A 20,683-nucleotide genomic window follows, 5' to 3' on the forward strand; every position below is an offset into this window, starting at 1 on the left:
TGAATTTTCACTGAGTTCTCTTTTGAGGTTCAGAAACATAATACAGTTCATAAGGGTACTTTCAAAAGACACATTTACAACTCTGTATCTCATAACTTTACTTTAAGAATTATAATAAAGCCAAACCCTGTCACACTGTCTAATAGAGCTCTTTTTACAAAGGTTTATAAGTTGTAACTAATGTTTTATTAATCACTAATGCTTTATAGACAGTCATAAACCATCGATAAGAACAACTTTTTTACCAGGTTGTAAAAAATCCTTTTGGCTGGTGTTTATCTCTTATATTTGGTAATAATGCCGTTATAAATGTTGGTAATCCGTAAATAAAATGTTCATTGGTTTTCACTCAGCTCTGCAGCAAATGTATAAATGTCAGTAAGTCGGTAGTAAAGAGTTTTTATAACAATCAGTCAGCTGTAAATGTTCAATAATGTGTTCTTTCCTACATATAAGCTGAGTGGTCAAACAACTCGACTCATTTCTCTGCTAACAGAGAAGGTTCAGAAACCTGGATCAGGTTTTCTGTTACCACAGTATCCTTGTTTCTATTGGAGGACTCTCCATGTAGCATCCAGTTTTCTGACACCAGGATATGATGTTTACATGTGCAACATATAACCGGGATCCTCCAAAAACCTGATCATAACAGATACTCATATAAACACACCACTGATAAGTTAAACCTTTCATAAAGCATCACTTAGCAGTAACTGCAGGCAAAAGTGATAATTTCCAATAACTAAATAAATAATTATGATTCTATCACATCATTTTGGCTCCCGACTGAGGCTGTGTTTAAAAATAAGTCACAAGATTGGACTACTATCTATTTTTCTTTTACTTATAAAGTGATTCTGTTATACTATAAGTAACAATTAAGATACTAACTCATAATTTGAACCTGCATTGTTTTCATTGAGCAGGAAATCATTCCTCATAAATCCCTAATAACTTTTTTGATTAACTTTTATTTAACAACAGTTTATGGTGGTACAATATAGCATAACTCCTGAAACAGGATAACCACTACAAAGAATGTATTAATACACATATTTATACCTGCATGTGTCCACAGACAACAACTAAAGTCATAAGTATTTAAAAATTAAATGAATAAAATAAAAATGAGGTCTATTCAGGAATTCAGCCTGTTTCAGCTGTATGTATTCCCTCTCCTCTTCTTCTCAGGTCTTCTACACTTGATCAGTCCTCGCTGAGCTGCACCTGGCCCAGGATAGGAAGTGGTTAAATGTTTCAGGTTCCGGTTGCAGGGAGATGCTTCTGTTTTGTGGACTGCTGGTCTTTCTGCCTCTCAGCCTGGGATTTTATTTAGTGTTGCTGTTGTCTTTTGACTGTCGTTTGTACTCTTTATTTAGTGTCTTGGTTGTTTTGTGTGTCTTTGTGTTAATAAATCCCATGGTTTGGGTGTTTTAAAAGGTGTCAGAGTTTTACTTTGAGCTGACGAAGGGAGGAGCGTAACATAGTCTACACTTCAGCATGCTTTCTTAAAATCAAATAACTCCCTCAAAAAAGCTGAAAACAGAGGACTGCTACTATGACTCGACATCTAAATTTGGCCAACATAGTTAAAGTCCTCCTCCACTCAAAAATGTTTTCTTCTTGTTCTTACAGTCGGATGTTTGTGCTTCACTGTGCAGAATGATGTTTATGCAGAGTTTGTTTTCACTTTCATCTGCTGAAAATGGAAAATTTCTCTGTGCTCGTTGAAAATCAGATTTTAAGGGGTGTAAGCCTGCGAGCATGGTTTGTGACATCAAAACTAGTCTGGAAGCCAGTTTTGGTCCAATATTTAACTAACACAAGTGTGATGTGGAAACTTGAAGCCTCCAGGGCATAAACACTGAGAATAGACCTCACAGTTAAGTAGGAGACTGAATGAAATATATTTGTATATTCATAGAGTCTGGATTTTTTAACGAGGGAGAAGGAGTGGATGCAATTTTAAGGATTTTAACAAAATGATTGAACTTTTGTGTGTGTGTGTGTGTGTGTGGAAAAAAACATATCAAACACAAACTATTATTCTAAGTAGAGTATTTTATAAGCATCTTAAAATATGTCTGGAGGGAATCTTTAGACATTTCCACATCAAAAACCCCCCCCAAAACAATCAAAACCTTCATAATTAACCTGAATAATTAACTTGGTCATCTGTCCTCCTGCTGTAATCACGCGCAGCCTCGGAGCTGCAGGTCACGTGATGACGGCTGCCTGCACACAGCAGCAGCAGCAGCGGACTGACTGAAGGTGTGACAGCCTGCGGATGAGCCTCAACTCCGGCAGGTAGGAGGATTTAATCAGCTAGTCTGCTCTCTGTCCGCATTTAACGGTTCTCGAAAACATAAAATGTGGCAGATTTCGTGTGAATGTGTCTTCATGTCGTCTCTCTGTGCTCTGCCGAGTCCTTGAAATGTTTCTGAGGAGTCATTTAGCTGCTTGTGCGGAACTCCTGAGTCCTGAATATCGATTTTGGAGTGCTGTGATAGCAGATATAATCAATAAGCACAATATGTGTCTTCTCGTCAAGGTAAACCGGCATTTATCAATGTTGTGACGCGTTATTGCTATTTATGAAATTGCAGTGCTTCTCATAAATGTCTGTTTTGTCAGCAGGGTCCCTAAACGCCTCACAGGTTTATGGGAGAAGAGTTTGCTTTACTGGAAGATTAAATGTCCAAATTTTAGATTTTATTTTATACCAGCATCACACAGTTGCATCTTTGACAACGTTCATGGCAATATCATGACTTTTATGACGTAATATCGTATGTTTATTTACCCGTATGCCTCAAGTTTTACCATCTGATTGTATTAAACAGCATTCTGTCAAATAGAGCTGCAAAGATAAGTTGATTAATCGATAAGTCGACTGACAGAAAATCAGTTGGCAACTATTTTGATAATTGAATAATCATTTTAGTAATTCTGGAAGAGGAAATGCCGGAAATTTGCTGGTTTCAGCTTCTCAAATGTTAAGATTTGATGCTTTTCTTTGTCATACATGATAATAAACTGAATATCTTTGGGTTTGACACTGTTAGTCTTACAGAAGAAGACATTTGAAGACGTCACCTGTGACTCTAGGAAAAATTTTTAGCCATTTTTTTTTACTATTTACTTACATTTAATAGAGAAAAAGACTAATCGATTCAATCAAGCAAATATTTGACAGATTAATTGATAATTAAAATAATCATTAGTTGCAGCCCTTCTCTCAAATATAGAGACATTAGATCTGAGAGATATATGATTCATACTTTATCATATATTGATAATGAGAGTCAATATTCACTGAGATTTAAGCTGTTGTAAAATAGTGATATACTTGTCTTCTCCTTTGTGAGTCTATTACCATTATCGATTCATCTGCCACGTATTTTCTTAATTAATTGTTTAGTCAATGAAATGCTAAAATAATCACAATGTCTAAGCTCACGGTGATGTCGTCAATTCATCTGTCCATCAGTCTAACACCTGAAAATATTCAAATTTTTTGTCATATATGACAAAGAAACACATTAAATCGTCACATTTGAGAAGCTGAAACCAAAGAACGTCTGGCATTCTTGTTTCCTAATAGATTTTCTTTGGATTGACTTAATCAATTAATTGACTAATCGTTGCAGCTCTAAGGTGAATGCTGTGATATACAAATTACTAATGAATGTTTTCATGTAGTGCTGAGATGAAAAGCTGAAGATTTAATTGTTAATTGACAAAAAATTGATCGCTCTGTGCTGATAAATGATCCTTTATCAAGCTAAACTACCAATGATACTCTAGTTCCAGTTCCTCAAATTTTAGGAACTGCTTGTTTTCTTTGTCTTTTATCATCGTCAACAAGATATCTTTGTGTTTTTGATTGTTGGTTGGACAACAGAAGCCATTTTTATTAGCCATTTTACTCTAGAAGCATGTTTTTTTTTCCAATTTTATAGACTAAATGATCAATTATGAATCAAAAAATATTATTATTAAAGATAAATTACTCAAATGAAAATAATTGTTAGTTGCAGCCATAGCAGCATTATCAACATGCAGTTACTGAGTCAAAAACATTGTGGTATGTGGTCTAAATTTTTCAGTATTGGTCATTTCAGTGGTTGTGGTTGAAATGAAAACCTGCAGTCTCGGTGGCACGGGGTTGGTCAAAACAACAACCGGCTGACGCAGAATCACGTTGGACACTTGGACGTAGTGAGCAGGAGAAACGTGCCGAGACAGGGAAAGCTAGATTCATCCTAATCTTGTAAACAGGATTAACACCTCTTAAGATCTCACCCCATACAGACGAGAGTGTCATGGCTGAACTGGGCTGTGGCTCATCAAGCAAGTATGGACAGTTCCTAGTGAAGCCCAGAGAGGATCTAAAAAAACAGAGCTTAAGGTTTTTAGTCCCCCTCATTCTAATCATATTATATCCAAGGAGATGGCTGCATTATTGTGTTAATATGATACTGTAGAGTTGATGTCAGTACATCCTCATTCCTGTCAATGAGGAAGAAGCACAGTAAACAAGTATTGTTTAAAAATGAAAATGAAAGTAAAACAGCGTCTTGTAATAGCATCCTTCCTTCCTTTGTTTGTGCAACATGTTTGAAATGCAGCTCAAAGAAAAATATAATACGTTTTGACCTTGACAGTCCATTCTTAACCTTGGAACAATAAACAGTCTTGACTCAAGATCTGCTTACTCACCGTTAATGAACCTTTTCACCGCATCACATGGTCTTCATCAGCAGATGACGTTTAAAGATGTGTTAAGTTTCAATTTTTCTGAATAATTTTAGAATTTCTCTTGTTAAGTCAAGTCAATTTTATTTATATAGCACCAAATCACAAGTCATCAAGTTCAACTTATCTAAGGGCACTTTTCACATAGAGCAGGTCTAGACTCTTTTTTTGTAGCGACTGTGGTTCAGGCGGTAGAGCGGGTCATCCACTAATTGGAAGATCAGTGGTTCGATTCCCGGCTCCTCTAGTCCGCATGTTGAAGTGTCCTTGGGGAAGCTACTGAACCCCAAATAGCTCCTGATGGCTGTGCCAGGACCCTGCGTGGTAGCTTGCCGCCATTGGTGTGTGAGTGTGTGAATGGGTGAATGTGGCTTGTAGTGTAAAAGCACTTTGAGTGGTCGGACGACTAGAAAGGGGCTATAGAAGAGACCCAACACTCCTCCATGAGCAAGCACTAGGCGAAAGCGACGAGGAAAAACTCCCCTTTAACGGGAGGAAACCGGAGTTTAGGTGAGTGTCCGTCTGCCTCGATTGGTTGGGTTGAGAGAGCCACAGAGAAGCACAGCAACAACAACAATAACAGCAATAATAATAGAAATATGACTAATAATAATAGTGGTAGCAGTGGGCAAAGATGACTAGCAAATCGTAATTATCGTCCATGTTGGCTTAAAAATTTAGCTTGATAGTTCATCTGCTAATGAAGACTGGTTGAAAGCTCCAGAACAAGTGAGTAAATAGATCTTGAGATGAGATTGTTTTGTCAAATACATTTATCAAGGAACAAACTTGTATAATCAGTGTAGTTTTATGATACATGCATGATTTATCTTTTTCGACCTGCGTATTATGTCTCGATCATTTTTAGGGCTGCAACTAACGATTATTTTCTCGATTGATTGTTTTAATAGTTCTATAAAAGGTCCGAAAATTGTGAAAAGTATTGTTTCCCAAAAGCCCAAGGTGCAGCTCTGATCATTTTAATGCGTTTCAAGCCCTCACTTTGACTTACAATGGGAACAGAACATTATCACACCACCACATCTGTACTCAGACTTGGAGTTTTAGAGCAGAGAGGTCTGAATGAAGTGCTGTGGGAGTTGAAGCTCTTACTAAATTTGGTGTGGTGTGTGTGTGTGCAGATCATGCAGACAGTGTGCAGTCAGCTCACTAGTGAGACCTGGCTATCACGGCTGATGGCCCTCATCTAGACACTTCTGCTTTGTCCATGTAATGAGCAATGCACTTTCACTCTACAATGTGCTGTGTTATACAAGGGGAAACATACAGTACATGAACACAGTGTGCACAATAGAACACTATTATCTGGTACCATAATACACAGTATGCCTGCAGTGACTTTAGTCTGTTTGTACTTATAATTCAGTCACAGCTGTGACTTTATTATCACATCACACTCTGTTGGTCCATAGTGAAATATGGTGACAACTGTTCATTGAATTGCCAGGAAATTTTGTACAAACATTCATGGTCTCCAAAGGATGAATCCTACTGACTTTGGTGATCTACTGACTTTATAACGTAGCTCCGCCAATTGGCCAGATTTAGGTTCATGACCTCTAAAACAACTGACCTAATTCCTGTCAGCCTCAGCTGCACCTCAGTTCAGGTTCATGCCATGACATACTGCAGCATGCTTACATGCAAACAGGCTCTACTGTCATGCTAAATGTTAACATGTAAGTTTGAGTTTTGGCAACTGTTGATCTCCATATGTTTTCAGATTTTATAGTTTAAATGATTAATCTATTAATCAAGGAAATAATTATATTAAAGGACAGGTTCACAATTTTTCAAGTGTGTCTTAAAACAACAGTCAGGTGCTCATATGAAGATTGAAACAATTGCTCGCTATAATCATTCCTCCTCTTCATACTGACCATGAGTAGATCCCTTCCTAATGTACTTACTATGTAAGTGACAGGGGACAAAATCCTCCTTCTGTGCAAAAATGTATTTAAAAGTTTATCTGAAGATGATATGAAGTTTCAGCCGTCTGAGTTACTCAAATAAAGTGGATATCCTCCACAGTTTCAGTCTTTTTAGTAAGAAAATTCCCTCCTCGTGTCTTGACAGTGTTTTCCTGTTTAGCTGCCGTGATCAGGGATCTTAACAAAAAGAGGGAATCTGGCTCTAAAATATGGCTGAGCAATATCAATATGATGTCTATATTGTGATATAGACTAGATAAAGGCTTCATTACAGTAAACTGATGTAATTTTCTGAACTTAACAGATTGCATTATGTCCACATTACTGATGATTATTTATCAAAAATCTAATTGTGTAAATATTTTGTGGAAGCACCACTAGTCATCCCGACAATATTATCACAATATCGATATTGAGGTATTTGGTCAAAAATATAATTTGATTATAATTTATATACATTTATTAACATATTACCCAGCCCTACTCTAAAAAGACTGTAATTCTGAAAGATATCTACTTGCTTTGACTAATTTGGAAGGCTTGAGCTTTATATTAGCTTCAGATAAACAATTTTTTAACAGGAGACTTGTGGATTTTGGTCCCAATCACTTTTTGTGCATTATGAAGGGATCTTCTAATGATCAGTATGAACAGGAGGAATGATTACAGCAAGAAAAACATGTGTCAGTGTTCATTTGGGCACCCGACTGATGTTTTAGGACAGACTTGAAAAATTGTGAACCTGTCCTTTTTAATATGCACGCTCAAGTTTTCTTCTTCTTTGAGTTCTTTATGGAGACTTTTCCAGCACAGGACGGCGGTGATGGCGGGGCCGGTGCTAAGAGAAGTTATGTAAGAGTTTTAGGGCTCAGGCTCGGTGTTATTTTTCCCTCAGAGAGTTTATGCTCAGTCAGAGGGGTTAGAAAGTTTGTAGGAGCGGTGGTGCATGGCACAGACAGGGAGGAGAGGAGGCCTTACATCTGCTCAGACCTGCTGCTCTTGTTTTGTCCTGCTGGGGTGTAATGGAGCTCTCAGGGAGGTTTCCCGTAGAGCAGCAGGGCTGGCGGCTGCACCTGAAGTCCTCCTGGACTCTGGTGAGTTAGGGTGCTGGTTAGACTTCCATTTGAACATGCAGAGTGGATTACATGGAGCTTTTCTTCCTTCTGTTATAACAAAAACAAAATTTATATGACCTGTTTTTTGGTTTTTTTGGAAAGTGCAGTGTTGATCTCTAATGTTTAGGTGAGAAATGTGAATCTCTCTACTCTAGTAAACCTAACCCTGACCCCATCCTAACACAGACTCTATTTCTAACCCAAACACTGAACTAGAGCTGCAACGGTAAGTCCAATTAATCAATTAGTCGATCATCAGAAAATTAATCAGCAACTGCTTCGATAATCAGTTAATCGTCTTTATTTCATGCGAAAATGCCAAATATTTGATTGTTCCAGCTTCTCAAATGTGAAGATTTGCTGTTTTTCCTTTTTATATATAAGTTAATGTTGAATATTTCAACATTTCAGACTGTGAGTCAGATAAAATGAGCAATTTGAAGACATCATCAACTTGTGAATGCCATTTTTTCACATTTTTTTTAACATTTCATGGACCAAATGATTAATTGACTAGTTGAGAGTGTAGAGTTGCAGCTCTACACTGAACATCTGTAGATCACCACTAATTGAGGGGTGATATGAATTGAAAAAAAAAGCATGTGGTTAAATCGTACTGTATAATTTTATTTTTTGATATCAATATATATTGTAATAAATTAAATTCCCTAGAAATTCCAGTATATAACCAATGGAAATAGTTTTTTATTTGAATCCAGTGAATTAAATACTCGACAAATGAATCACATTAATGCAACAATCCTGTAAATCCATATTAATATAAAGCTAATTGATTCGCAACATTATCCAAAATGCTCTAAGACAATCATACATGTTAAAGTAAAACAGAATATGAAAATGAAACCTTAGTACGACTGTACAATAAAATTTCAAATGGTATTGTGTCATGGCATTTATAGCCCAACCCTGCTTTATGGTGTAACATTGTTCCATTACACCATGTTGAGACTCAGTGTAGTCACATGATTGTCATGTGACTACAGTGTGCAACACTTTTTTGGTACAGTACGTTCTGTTTATTCACAGTTAGATTTTTTTTGTTATTCTCAATGAAAGATGATTTTCAGTGTTTTTTCCGTCAGTAGTTTTGCTGGTGCAGTAGCTGCCAGTTTTAGAGACCAAAAGGTTTCAAAGTCCATCTAGCTGGTATGCAGCTCTGATTCAGTCAGTGTAAACCATTGTCCTAAATACTGAGACGCATTGCTAAAGTGTCATTGTTCAGATTGTAAACACACACACATTAAGTCTTTGTCTGTAAGTCAAACATGCTCCAAGGTGCAAACGGTGATTACAGATGCTGTAGCCAAGGTGAGCACACACACAGTGACACTCTGATGATGGAATAAGAGTGAAAAACAAAGATTTAATCTCAGAAAATGTGGCTTTCATCTTTTTTTGTGTCCTGCAGAAATCCAGGAAACACTTAACTTTGATCAAGGGCTGGTTTTGCATGAGGTGAAAAATAAGAAAAGCTATGTTCAAGTGTAATGTGATACAGAAAACAATTTAAAATCCAGTTAAGCCAGATGTGGATAAACATTTAGCAACTGTTGATTGATTTTATCAGTCATCTCAATAGCAGTGTGTATGAAAGTATTGTGGTGTTCATGTGTGGTTGACACTAGACTCAAGAGCTAAACTTTGTTCCTCAATTTTGCATGAATCTTTTTCTTTTTTTAGATTTACTTATTTTTGTGAATTTTATAATGGTCCTTTTGCACAAGAAATACTTTTTTTGTAATGAGTGAGTGACTTTCTAGAAAGGAGAGTAATAATGAGAAGAGTATCAGCTCATCATCATGACAGAATGAGGTCCTGCTTTCTATCTTTTCATCTTTGTGCAAATTGATGTGATTTTCTCGGTTCCTCTTCTCTCCTGTACTTGTTTTATATCAGTTTATGCACCAGCTGAGAATCTGTGAAATGATTTGAATGGTCAGAGGAGATAAATTCAACATGTAAGTAATTCATCAGTATGTTTTTCATAGTTGGGGATAAAAAAAAATTGGAAGGAAAAGATGTCAAGGCGAACATGTTCAGAATCAGAAGGATACAGTACAAGTCTGCTTGTAAAATCTTGGTGCATCAAACACATTTCAGTATTTCCTGCTGTCACTGAAATGGTAACTAGTACACTCTTAAGTTCATCTGCATAAATCAATAGCTGATGAGACAGTTCAGAGTGAAGATCAGAAAGCTGAAAAATCAGTTTTAATTCTGACCTTTTAACATTTTCTGTTTACATATATAAACCATATGCTGCTTGAATGTGTTATCTGTCATGTTTTAGCTGTTTTCTGACTCCTCACATGTTGACCTGAAATCGTTCAGAATCATTCTGGTGTCGTATCTTAACATGAAGTAATAACAAAATTCACAGTCACCTAATGTGCAGTTTAGAAAAAAAGTATACTGTCACAATTGTGGCCACCTAAGTTCTTAATCTGCGTCATTTGTGCAGTGAAAGCTGTTTATTGTTTTGTAGTACTTTTGCAGCAAATGAAGCATGGTGTATTGTGCGAGATAATACTTTGAGCCGTATTTGGATTTTGGATAGATTTAGATATTAACTGTATGTGCTCTTCTGTCCAGTTATGAAGCTCAAACTTTAGTTCATCTGCCCTTATTTCTGTGTTTATTGTTGATGGATCATATTGAGGAAACAGACAGGTTAGACTTCTTCTACTTCAAATTTAAGTGTCTTCCTTTCACATGCTCTCATAAGAATTAAAGAAAGGACAAACCTGCCAGAAAACACACACTGTCCTCTCTGCTCTGGTCTGCTGCAGCCTTGTTGCTGCAATCGAGGGCCTGATTAAGTCTTGATCAGCTCAGGACTCTTTTCAGGAAAATGGGACAGAGCCGCTGTGTTTAGGGACCAGCATGCATTTCCGTTGCAGACTATTCTGAACAACAGGAGCGCTTACTACAGGGACAGTGGCCCAGTAAAAGCAAAAAAAAAAAAGTAGTGTCTGGTTTTATTCTGCTGTTCTACTTAAAGATAACGCAGAACTTCTTGTGCATAGATTGCTGACGTTGCATATATGTGTTATTTTTGCCGGACAGGTGGACACCATGAACTACGTGGGGCAGCTGGCGGGCCAGGTGCTGGTGACAGTGAAGGAGCTCTATAAGGGGATTAATCAGGCCACTCTGTCTGGCTGCATCGACGTGATCGTGGTACGACAGCCTGATGGGACGTTCCAGTGTTCCCCTTTCCACGTCCGCTTTGGAAAACTGGGGGTTCTTCGCTCTAGAGAGAAAGTGGTCAGTGCACAAGAGCTAAAGCTGCACGTTTGTGTCTGTAATGACAATCTGATGTTATGAATAGTGTTTACATTTTTTTGTTAAGGTTCAGTTTTCCAGTCCTTTCATTTTAAGTGAAGTGTGTGTTCTGAAAGAAATATTTTAGTGGAAAGCAATGTCGCAGATGATTATGAAGGATTAAATTATAATATAACAATGTTTGATTAATTAAGCAACCCTAGTAAACCTAAAAATACAAGGAAAACTCTCTTACTTTATTGAAATATCATCATTATATTGAATTCCTACTACAAACATGAACAACAACATGAAATAAAATTTGGTTGCACTTTCTAATAAGGCATAAACCATTAATAAAAATACATTTTTGGGTTGCCAGGTTGTGAAAGATCCCTCTAGCTCTTCAGTTTATCTGACTGATTGACCAGGAAAAGGGATTTTCCACAACCTGGCAACCCAAAAGTGTTAATTAATGGCTTATAACTGATCTATAAAGCATTATTAAAGTATATATTAACCTTTAATAAAGGCATTAGTGACAGATTGTAACCCTTATTTTGAACGGTGACTTGTTAGAAGGTGGTACCAGGATATTTTCTTCTCTTTTCCTCTGAAGCACTATGAGCACCACCAACTAATCCACTCTCTGCTTCTCACAAGAGCAGATTGCCCTTTCTCTCTATTTATAGGCACAGTGTAGTTGTCACCAGAGGAGGACTAAAGGTGGGGAGCTCAGATTTAGCGTCTTACTCCCAACATGTAAAGATTCATCCCATTCAAAAAAAAAGTGTCTTAGAGAAAAGGTTTAGCTTACAGGAAAGCCGAGCTGTGCAGGAAGTAGAGTCTGTGGTCTCAGTGATTCTGTAAATCACTTTGACACTGTTGAGAAACCAAGCAAAACCTTATCTTGACCTCATATCAAATGTCAACGTCTTGCAGACACTTCCAGTAGATTTTGTCTTAACTTCCTTTCCATTCTGATAATTTAAAGGTGGAAGAAAGCTTTTTTTTTTGTGCGCACAGTTCACATATTTGTACTTGTGTTGTTGACTTTTTGTCCTTTTCAACAACCTAATTCCACCCGGTTTTGAGTTAAAGCTGTTTGTTTAATTCAGGGATAAGAGCTGTGGCATATGCAAGCCTTCACACAAGCTGCTCACTGTTTTTCTGTGGATTAACTCTAATTCTTCAGGTAAATCTGTGACAAACATGAACAATAAGTACATTAAGTGCTTTTTGTTGTAAACAAACCTCATTAATGCCTGTTAAAGGTGAGGTGCAGTGTGTAGAATTTAGCTGAACAGACTTGACAGAAATAGTATATAATATTCATAAGTATGTTTTATGTATAAGCACCTGAAAACAAGAATCATGGTATTTTTGTGAGCTTAAAATGAGCCCTTTATATCTACATAGAGAGCAGGTCTTCTTCCATGGAGCCCACCATGTTGCACCGCCATGTTTCTACAGTAGCTCAAAACAGACAAAGCAAACACTGGCTGTAGAGAGGGCCTGCCATGTTTTTTGTGAGTTTTGCAGCCACCAATCTGCAACCTCACTACTAGATGCCACTAAATCTTATACACTGCGCCTTTAAAACTTGAGGCCCACTGAGGAGAGCGTGGTGACCTGGTGCATAGTTAAGTGTTGTACAGAGTGTGTATCTCACAGAAACGTGTTGTTTTGATTCTGCAGATTGACATAGAAATCAATGGGGAACCTGTTGAGTTGCACATGAAGCTTGGAGACAACGGAGAAGCCTTTTTTGTCCAGGAGACAGAACAGCACAATGTGAGTTTTGCACACTGTGATGGATATGACAAGGAATTTAATTTAGCTTTCAATATTTCTTGGACCTTTCTTGCTTAGCTTAGCTTTCTTTTTTTTTTATATATATATATAACACCAACACAGGAGATCATCCCAGCCCACCTGGTGACCTCGCCCATCACCACAGAAGAACCACTGTTCAGGAGCAGAGAGCCCAGAAATGGGGGATCATCGGCGGAGAGCAGTCAGCCTCTCAGTCCAGAAGAACCAGCCTCTGGAAACCTGCAGCCCTGCTCCAACACAGCTGGCAAGAAGAAGAAGAGACGCAGGAGGAAGCACAAGGCCGAGCACCGGAAGGAGGAGCAAACCACACCTGCAGGTGGGGAGCTGGAGCTGTGTGAACTCAGTTCAGACGAGGAGCACAACACACACAATGGACGGTAAGTAGACATGTTTAGTTCGTTAGCTGGATTCTGATGTGTCGTGATTTGCTGTAAACTTTAATTTCATCGTGTCATGTCTTAAGGGCATCTTCACTCGCCACGATGAAGGACAATACGGACCACAGGCAACATTCCCCCCCCACCGCCCTGGAATGGGACAGCTACCCGTTCTCAGACGGAGACTGGTCGCCCTGCACGGCGTATGGCCCACTCACTCTGTCCATTCAAATATTTACACAGCTCATACAAGCAAAGAGTTATAACAAGAAATAATTTTCTCCTTTATCAAAACAAACAGGACAAGGTTGTAAAACAAAGCACTCCCACAGCGCCGTTACAGCTGACTCAGTGGAAATGTGGTTTTTGCTTACAGCAGGGAGATGTCTGGGCCCATGTCGCCTAAGAGTGATTCCGAGTTGATGGTGAATCCTGCAGAGAGCATGCTCAGGGCCGACTCGCACATGCAGTGGAGCTGGGGAGAGTTTCCAGAATCCACCAGGGTATGACTCATATCTAGCATCTCAGAATCTGGCTTTAAATTTTCTTATTGAAAATCCCCCAAACACAAGCAAAGAATTGCCAGGCTGCAATGAGAAAAGAGACATTTGTGAAGTGGGATTGCAAGATTGTATCTTCAATGAGGATATGAACAAATCTAACTAATACGCATATATTGAAGGATAATCTTGTGTTGTTTTGTTTTTGTTATCTAGGTCAACAAAAAGGACAAGTCGAAGACGTTGACCATCACTCCCTCAGAGAATACACATTTCAGGGTTATCTTGAGTTCAGAAGCCATGGAGGCAGAGTCAACGGAGAGAGAGAGAACAACGGATCCAATCTGCAGCATCGTCAAACCAGAGCCCCGGACCGTCAAACCCGATCAGTGCAGCTGCAAACCGCAGCCCCTTGAAGCTTCATCACAGCCCAGTTGTTCTGGGCACGACACAAGCATTACTCAGCACAAGCCAGACCTTTCAAATTTAAGCTTTTCATCTGAGCCATGTCCCAGTAACTCCGACCTCAGCACGAAAAACGTACGGAAGACCAGGTGGACGTCTTCACCGCCCAGCCGCAGGGACAGCAACTCTGCTGCCAGCGGAGTCAGTGATGTGGCCGGAGACTCAGCAGCTGTGTGTCCAGACGCAAGAGCCTCCACCAAACCCACTGACTCCCCCACCAAGAGGAGAGGTAACACTACTTCCTTCATACTTCGCTCTGAAAATGTGATTTGTAGTAACGATTCATTGCAGCGCAATTGCAAATAACTTCAGAATGTCTGACAAACAGGAAGCTGCTAGTCATTTCTAATGGTCAGTTTTGCTTTCTGTGGAAAAAATTACTTCTTATGAGATTAATCGGACTTCAAAATAGGTTAAAATGTTTTATTCTGTGTCATAAAATGTTTAAAAACTGTATAGAAGTGTCTGATGATTTCAGTAGTTGAGTGATTCTTATTTTGCATCTTAAATGACGGGAAGGTCTTAGAATAAAACTCCAGATCACTGTAAGTGATGACAATCTACACCCAACCATGTAAGTGAATGTTAACAGGAAGGATGTGGTTTCTATTTGGGCCTAAGTTCACGCTCTCTGTCTGGGGCTGCTCTGCATTCACATGAGAAGTTAAAAGTACAGGAAATGAAAAAAAAGTCAGTCGTTTCTGAATAGACTTCTCTTCTCTTTCTTTCTAAAAAGGTGTGAGAAAGAGGAGCCAACATCAGGGACCTGAAGATATTTACCTGGATGATCTGAATGCACTCGAGCCTGATGTTGTTGCTCGGTACTTCCCGAAAAGGTGGGATGCCTTAAAGAGTGAAGTCATATTACCTCTCTAAACCCTTTATCTCAATTATGTACAGTCTTCAATACTCACACCTCGCCCTAGCTGTAAATAGAAGCATGGACGTAGTGTCAAGAAACTGGCATTAATGTGCATTTTTGAAACAAATAAAAGTGGCTGCATATGTTTAGACACCTCAGTAATTCTGCTCTGTGAAATGGGACTAATGTACCTTCCTGTCTGTGTTTCAGTGAGTCTGAGCAGGTTCCTAAGCACTGGGTCGAGACGGGGAGGCGCTCTGGATCCCAGTCGCCTCAGTCGGTGGGGAGCGCAGCAGCAGACAGCGGCACAGAGTGTCTGTCCGACTCTGCCGGTGACCTACCTGACGTCACCCTGTCACTCTGTGGTGGAGTTAGTGAGAATTCAGAGATTGCTAAAGGTAGCTATTACCTGTTTGCAAAAGTGGTGGAAGTGTTTTCTTCTTAAAACAAAATGCATAATGGAAAGTACATATTGAAAGACAGTAGCAACACCTGACTGAACTATATTACTCATACAGGATGTTAATGGTTTGTATTATGGGGATGTTGTTCATTTTAACAAGAAGTGTGCATCACATATTTTGAGTTTCCTGCTTCACTTCTCCTGATACGGGCCTTTTTATGTTCAATTTGTTCCAGAAAAATTCATGGAGCACATCATTACCTACAACGAATTTGCAGAGAATCCAGCAATTATTGACAATCCCAATTTGGTGGTTAGAATTGCAAACAGGTAAGGTTTCATACTCACATATACAGTGTTGTGCAAAAGTTTGAGGCACTAAAAGTAAAGTGAGGATGCTTCCAAAAATAATGCTATGAGTAGTTTTCACACAAAGTGAAGGATGTTCTTCTGTGGATTTAGGCTGTCCCAGTTGACTGACTCAGATGTTGAGATCAGGGCTCTGTGGGGGCCGTACCATCTGTTCTGGGAGTCCTTGTTCTTCTTGTAGGTGAAAGTAGTTCTTTATGACTCCGGCTGTATTTTTAGGGTCATTGTCAAGCTGCAGAATAAATTTGGGACTGATCAGATGCCTCCCTGCTGGTATTGCATAATGGATAATAATCTAAAGTGCCTAAAACTTTTGCACAGTCCTGTATATGATAAAATACTCCCATCATAGTTTTACAGTTGATTCATTAATATGCCGTAACCTTTGCAATATGATCACATTATATTCAAAACAAACTTATTTTCCAGATATTACAACTGGACACTGGCAGCACCGTTGATCCTTTGTATGCAGGCTTTTCAGAAGAACCTGCCAAAGGTATCTGCTGATCTATTGTGTTTATAGTGCACCATGTAATCCTGTACTGTATGTGCACATTGTGTCTATTCACACATGGACCGTTTATCTGAATGGCAGGCTACAGAAGAGGCCTGGGTGAAGGACAAAATGCCGAAGAAGTCTGGGCGCTGGTGGTTCTGGAGAAAGAGCAGCGTGAAGCAGGTAGTGAAACTGAGTGACTCAGACAACAGTCTTTAAGTAATCTAGTGAATCACACTTCCATCTGTGTGTTTACAGTGTAGCGGAGGTCAGTGGGAATCCTGTACTGTTTGAGTGACTACAAAACATCTCTGTTTTGCATTATTGTGGAAACATTTAAGTTATGAAACAACCTTTACATCATACCTTTTCAGTGTTCTTTGCTTTTTAATCTTAAAGATCTATGTCAGGTCATAGATGGCCAATATGTCATGTGCTTCCTCCTCTCCTCAGTCATCATCAGAGACCAAGTTAGAGAGACAGGAGTCCCTGACCAGAGAGAGCCCTGCCCTCCACCAGGCCCCAGAAACACAGTGAGTCAGCAACAACGCTCTGGCTTCCTCACAACACTACAGTCACACACCAACACAAGCAGTGTTGGGTAAACATGTCCCACAGAGGCCGGATTAGCATGTTAGTCAGCGAGCAGTGCTGTCATTTCATGTCTCATAGACTCATCCATTAAGAGTCCAGGACAAAGACTTTAAATATTGTTTGAGAGCTTCTTTGGGAGCTTCTACATAAAAATCTGTGTCATACACTGTTGAGGATGCTTTCAATTTCAGCCTAAAAGAAGTCTAAAACATAAAGTATATTTACTGCTGCCCTCTTGTGGCTGTAAATGACTTTGCATGGGGGGTTTTTGTCCTACAGTTGACACACATACTTTAATCTAATAACAACATGCACATCAAAATAGAAGTCCTTATCTTTTTAATTCTCATTATTTTGATGTAGATTTGTCTTAATCAAACTGGTCTCAGTTGCTAAACATGTTGACTCATGATCCCATCCATATGTGCAAGCGTGCAGTTTGATCCTGTATCTTCTTTCAGACTGTCCTGCAGGCAGAAAACAGCTGAGTGGTCCAGCGACGACGAGACTAAAGAGCTGAACGCTGAGGCGCCTGCTCTGACGCCTACTGAGCGTGTGCAGACAGAAGGCCCGGCACCAGCTCTGTGTCCCTCTTACAAGAAGTCCCTGCGCCTGTCGTCCGACCAGATAGTAAGACCACTGAGCACTGACATTGGTAGTGTGATTAAAATGAACTAAAGACAGAAATGGTCTCATCAGTCAGCTATTTTTGCGATGATGTAACGTTACACTGGAGCCCAGTGAAAAGGTTGAGCTGAGGGGAAAAAGGAAACAGCTTTTCTCTTTATTTATTTTGTGTATTTTTTTGTGTGCAAACAAAAAACAGTGGTGAGATCATATCTCGGACTCCCTGCTAGATATATGATATTTCTTAGTGCTCTTTAATGCTGATAGTAGTGAAATCTTATCCAGATGAATTACAGGAAGATCAGACACAGAAATAGATGACAAATGGCAAATATAGTAACACACACTTGTACATTATTTTACTTTACTTTGGTCTGTAGTAGGATATCTTGAAAATTAAATGAATGGCCAGATTTCTATGAAACTTGCAGCTCCACAGTATGAATGCTAGTGTCTTTGGGCTCATTGCTATCAAAATGACTGATCACATTAATACTACCTAGAAGAGGAACCTTTTACATCTTGGACAAATCGATGAGCTTTAATTTTCCTTTTATCCTCTGGTCTCACCTCCAGGATAAAATAAAAAGTCTGATCATTTTCTGTCTCTTTCAGGCCAGCCTGAAGCTGAGGGAGGGGCCGAACGATGTCACCTTCAGCATAACCACTCAGTACCAGGGGACGTGTCGGTGCGAGGGCACCATCTACCTGTGGAACTGGGACGACAAGGTCATAATCTCTGACATCGACGGCACCATCACCAAGTACGGAAAATATTTTCACCTCCTCAGTATTATGTGTTTATTCTCAGGCAGCTACCGCACTGTCCTCTTCTCAGGCTTGTCAGTTGCTGGTAGACTAAGCCTCAATAGAAATCATGTTTATTTTCTAACGAGGTTGATAATTCTCCTCCTGTAGATCAGATGTGTTTGGTCACATCCTGCCTCAGCTTGGGAAAGACTGGACTCATCGAGGAATTGCAAAGCTTTACCACTCAGTACACGAGTAAGTCTACATGATCACTGTTCTGTTGGCATAAAACACGACAAACATTAAAGAGACTCAAGTGAAGTGAAAGATTTAATCTGTTTAATGAATATCTGACCACCACAGGAATGGGTACAAGTTCTTGTACTGTTCGGCCCGAGCAATCGGCATGGCTGACATGACACGAGGATATTTGCACTGGGTGAACGATCGGGGGACTCTCCTGCCTCAAGGACCCCTCATGCTCTCCCCGAGCAGCCTCTTCTCTGCCTTTCACAGGTACAGTAGGAGATCTGTTCCCCGAGCAGATGCTGTGTGCTGTTTGAAGCTCTGCTTTTTTCGTCAGTCAGTATCATAATTAAGATGTTGACAGGTCTTTGGCTCACATGGCAGCATTTTTACTGACTTCAAGCAGAAATGTCTAGAGGTAATTTATCACGGTGCAGATTACTGTAAATCCATCCTTTGCTTGTCTGGCTTGTCACATCATCCACTGTTGAACAGCTGCAAACTACACTGCTGAAGAGCAGTTTTGAAGCCAAAAATCTCAGCACACCGGTTGCATCATTTGAGTCACTGATAATGATGATTAACCACATCAGAGACCTACAGTTTTTATGGTCCTTTTGTTTTACAGAGCAGTAAACATTTAACTAATTTAAATCCATTCTAAGCTTGTTTTAAGGCAACTCTAGCACCAGCAGCAGGTCAGAGGTTAAGTCTGTAATCCTTTCTTTGTAATTCTCCTGTTAGAGAGATCATAGAAAAAAAGCCTGAGAAGTTCAAGATCGAATGTCTCACAGACATCAAGAACCTGTTCTTCCCAAACAAACATCCCTTCTACGCAGCCTTTGGAAACAGAGAGAGTGTAAGTAGAACTGTTTTGCTTATTTGTTGCCATTTTCAGTTTGCGGTTTTACCATCACATGCTTTTACGTTCGTATTTCATCACAGCTAGTTATATATAACTTGCAACAACAAGTTAAATGTATTTTTTTCTGTGATTAAGGATGTTTTTGCCTACAAGCAAGTGGGTGTGCCAGTGTGCCGGATATTCACAGTGAACCCTAAGGGGGAGTTAATCCTCGAGCAAGCCAAAGGCAATAAAACATCGTAAGTATTAAAGCATCAGTGGAGTCTTTGTTTTTTGTTTTTTTGTCTGTCCGCTGTTTCTCTCAGACAAATGTTTATTGTTCCTGTTTTGCTGGTTTTTATTTTGCAGATACAGCCGGCTGAGTGAGCTGGTGGAGCATGTTTTTCCTTTACGAAGCACGCAACACAACGCCACCTTCAGCTGCCCAGAGTTCAGCTCCTTCTGTTACTGGAGACAACCGATCGCTGAGGTGTGTTTTGAAGAGCTGCTTTAACTCACACTGACAAAAAGAAATTACTTGAAATCAACATAATCCAGAGCAACAGATTTTTTTTTTTTTGCATAAATGACTGTATGCACTGACTTAAAACTTGATAATAATTCATTGTTAGTTTTGTAGGCTACTGATGTATTTTGATATTGCTTATATTGCTTTAGACACATTCCACTTCAGTGAAATGTTTGGGATAATACTGTATTCCATATAGGGTTAGGGTTAAGTGCATCATCATCATCATCTTCTCATTTAGGGATTCATGTACTTGGAAAGTATCCTTGCTGCTTGAGCTACACATAACAGGTGTATTTGAAGGCTGTCTGAGCACTTTTAAAAGGTATTTGGTGTGAAAAAAAATAGTGACTTGAGAACTATTATCGTCATCAAACAAACAGTACAAAGTAATATTTAGTGCAGCTATGTAGTCGTCTCTTTAAGGCCTTATTCACTGTATGGTCTTATTTAATGTATGGAACGCTTACATCTTTACTCCAAAGCGTAAGGATTTTGCACTATTTTGCTCTGGAAAAAAATGTGAAATGATTTAGCTTAATTAATAATGATATCACTGCAATATGAAAATGTAAAAAAAAAAAAAAAAAAAAAAAAAAAAAAGCACTTTCTGAACTGTAGATACTGCTGCTATTTATACCTGCACCAAGCATTAAGCATTTTTTCCAAAAA

General features: G+C 39.1%; 1 protein-coding gene across 1 annotated transcript; it reads left to right on the forward strand.

Annotated features, from left to right (window-relative positions):
* Positions 1–2,222: 2,222 nt before the first annotated feature.
* LOC122972402 (phosphatidate phosphatase LPIN2-like) lies at positions 2,223–20,677 on the forward strand. Its single transcript, XM_044339478.1, has 20 exons — positions 2,223–2,307; positions 10,913–11,113; positions 12,809–12,904; positions 13,028–13,323; positions 13,410–13,526; positions 13,700–13,826; positions 14,040–14,517; positions 15,025–15,124; positions 15,361–15,548; positions 15,790–15,883; positions 16,352–16,421; positions 16,521–16,604; positions 16,875–16,954; positions 17,477–17,645; positions 18,258–18,406; positions 18,561–18,647; positions 18,756–18,908; positions 19,383–19,497; positions 19,639–19,742; positions 19,852–20,677. The coding sequence occupies exons 2-20, from the start codon at positions 10,922–10,924 to the stop codon at positions 19,994–19,996; spliced, it is 2,844 nt and encodes a 947-aa protein (XP_044195413.1). The 5' UTR covers positions 2,223–2,307; positions 10,913–10,921; the 3' UTR covers positions 19,997–20,677.
* The last annotated feature ends 6 nt before the right edge of the window (positions 20,678–20,683 follow it).

Source organism: Thunnus albacares, chromosome 21 (genome assembly GCF_914725855.1).
Source record: "Thunnus albacares chromosome 21, fThuAlb1.1, whole genome shotgun sequence".
NCBI lineage: Eukaryota > Metazoa > Chordata > Actinopteri > Scombriformes > Scombridae > Thunnus > Thunnus albacares.

What these genes read in the sequence shown, in the direction of transcription:
- LOC122972402 (XM_044339478.1), top strand. Translation starts at nt 10,922, where the DNA reads ATGAACTACGTGGGGCAGCTGGCGGGCCAGGTGCTGGTGACAGTGAAG. An exon ending in ATCGACGGCACCATCACCAA is followed by an intron (nt 18,407 to 18,560) that starts GTACGGAAAATA and finishes CTCCTCCTGTAG; the next exon opens with ATCAGATGTGTTTGGTCACA. An exon ending in CTCTTCTCTGCCTTTCACAG is followed by an intron (nt 18,909 to 19,382) that starts GTACAGTAGGAG and finishes TTCTCCTGTTAG; the next exon opens with AGAGATCATAGAAAAAAAGC.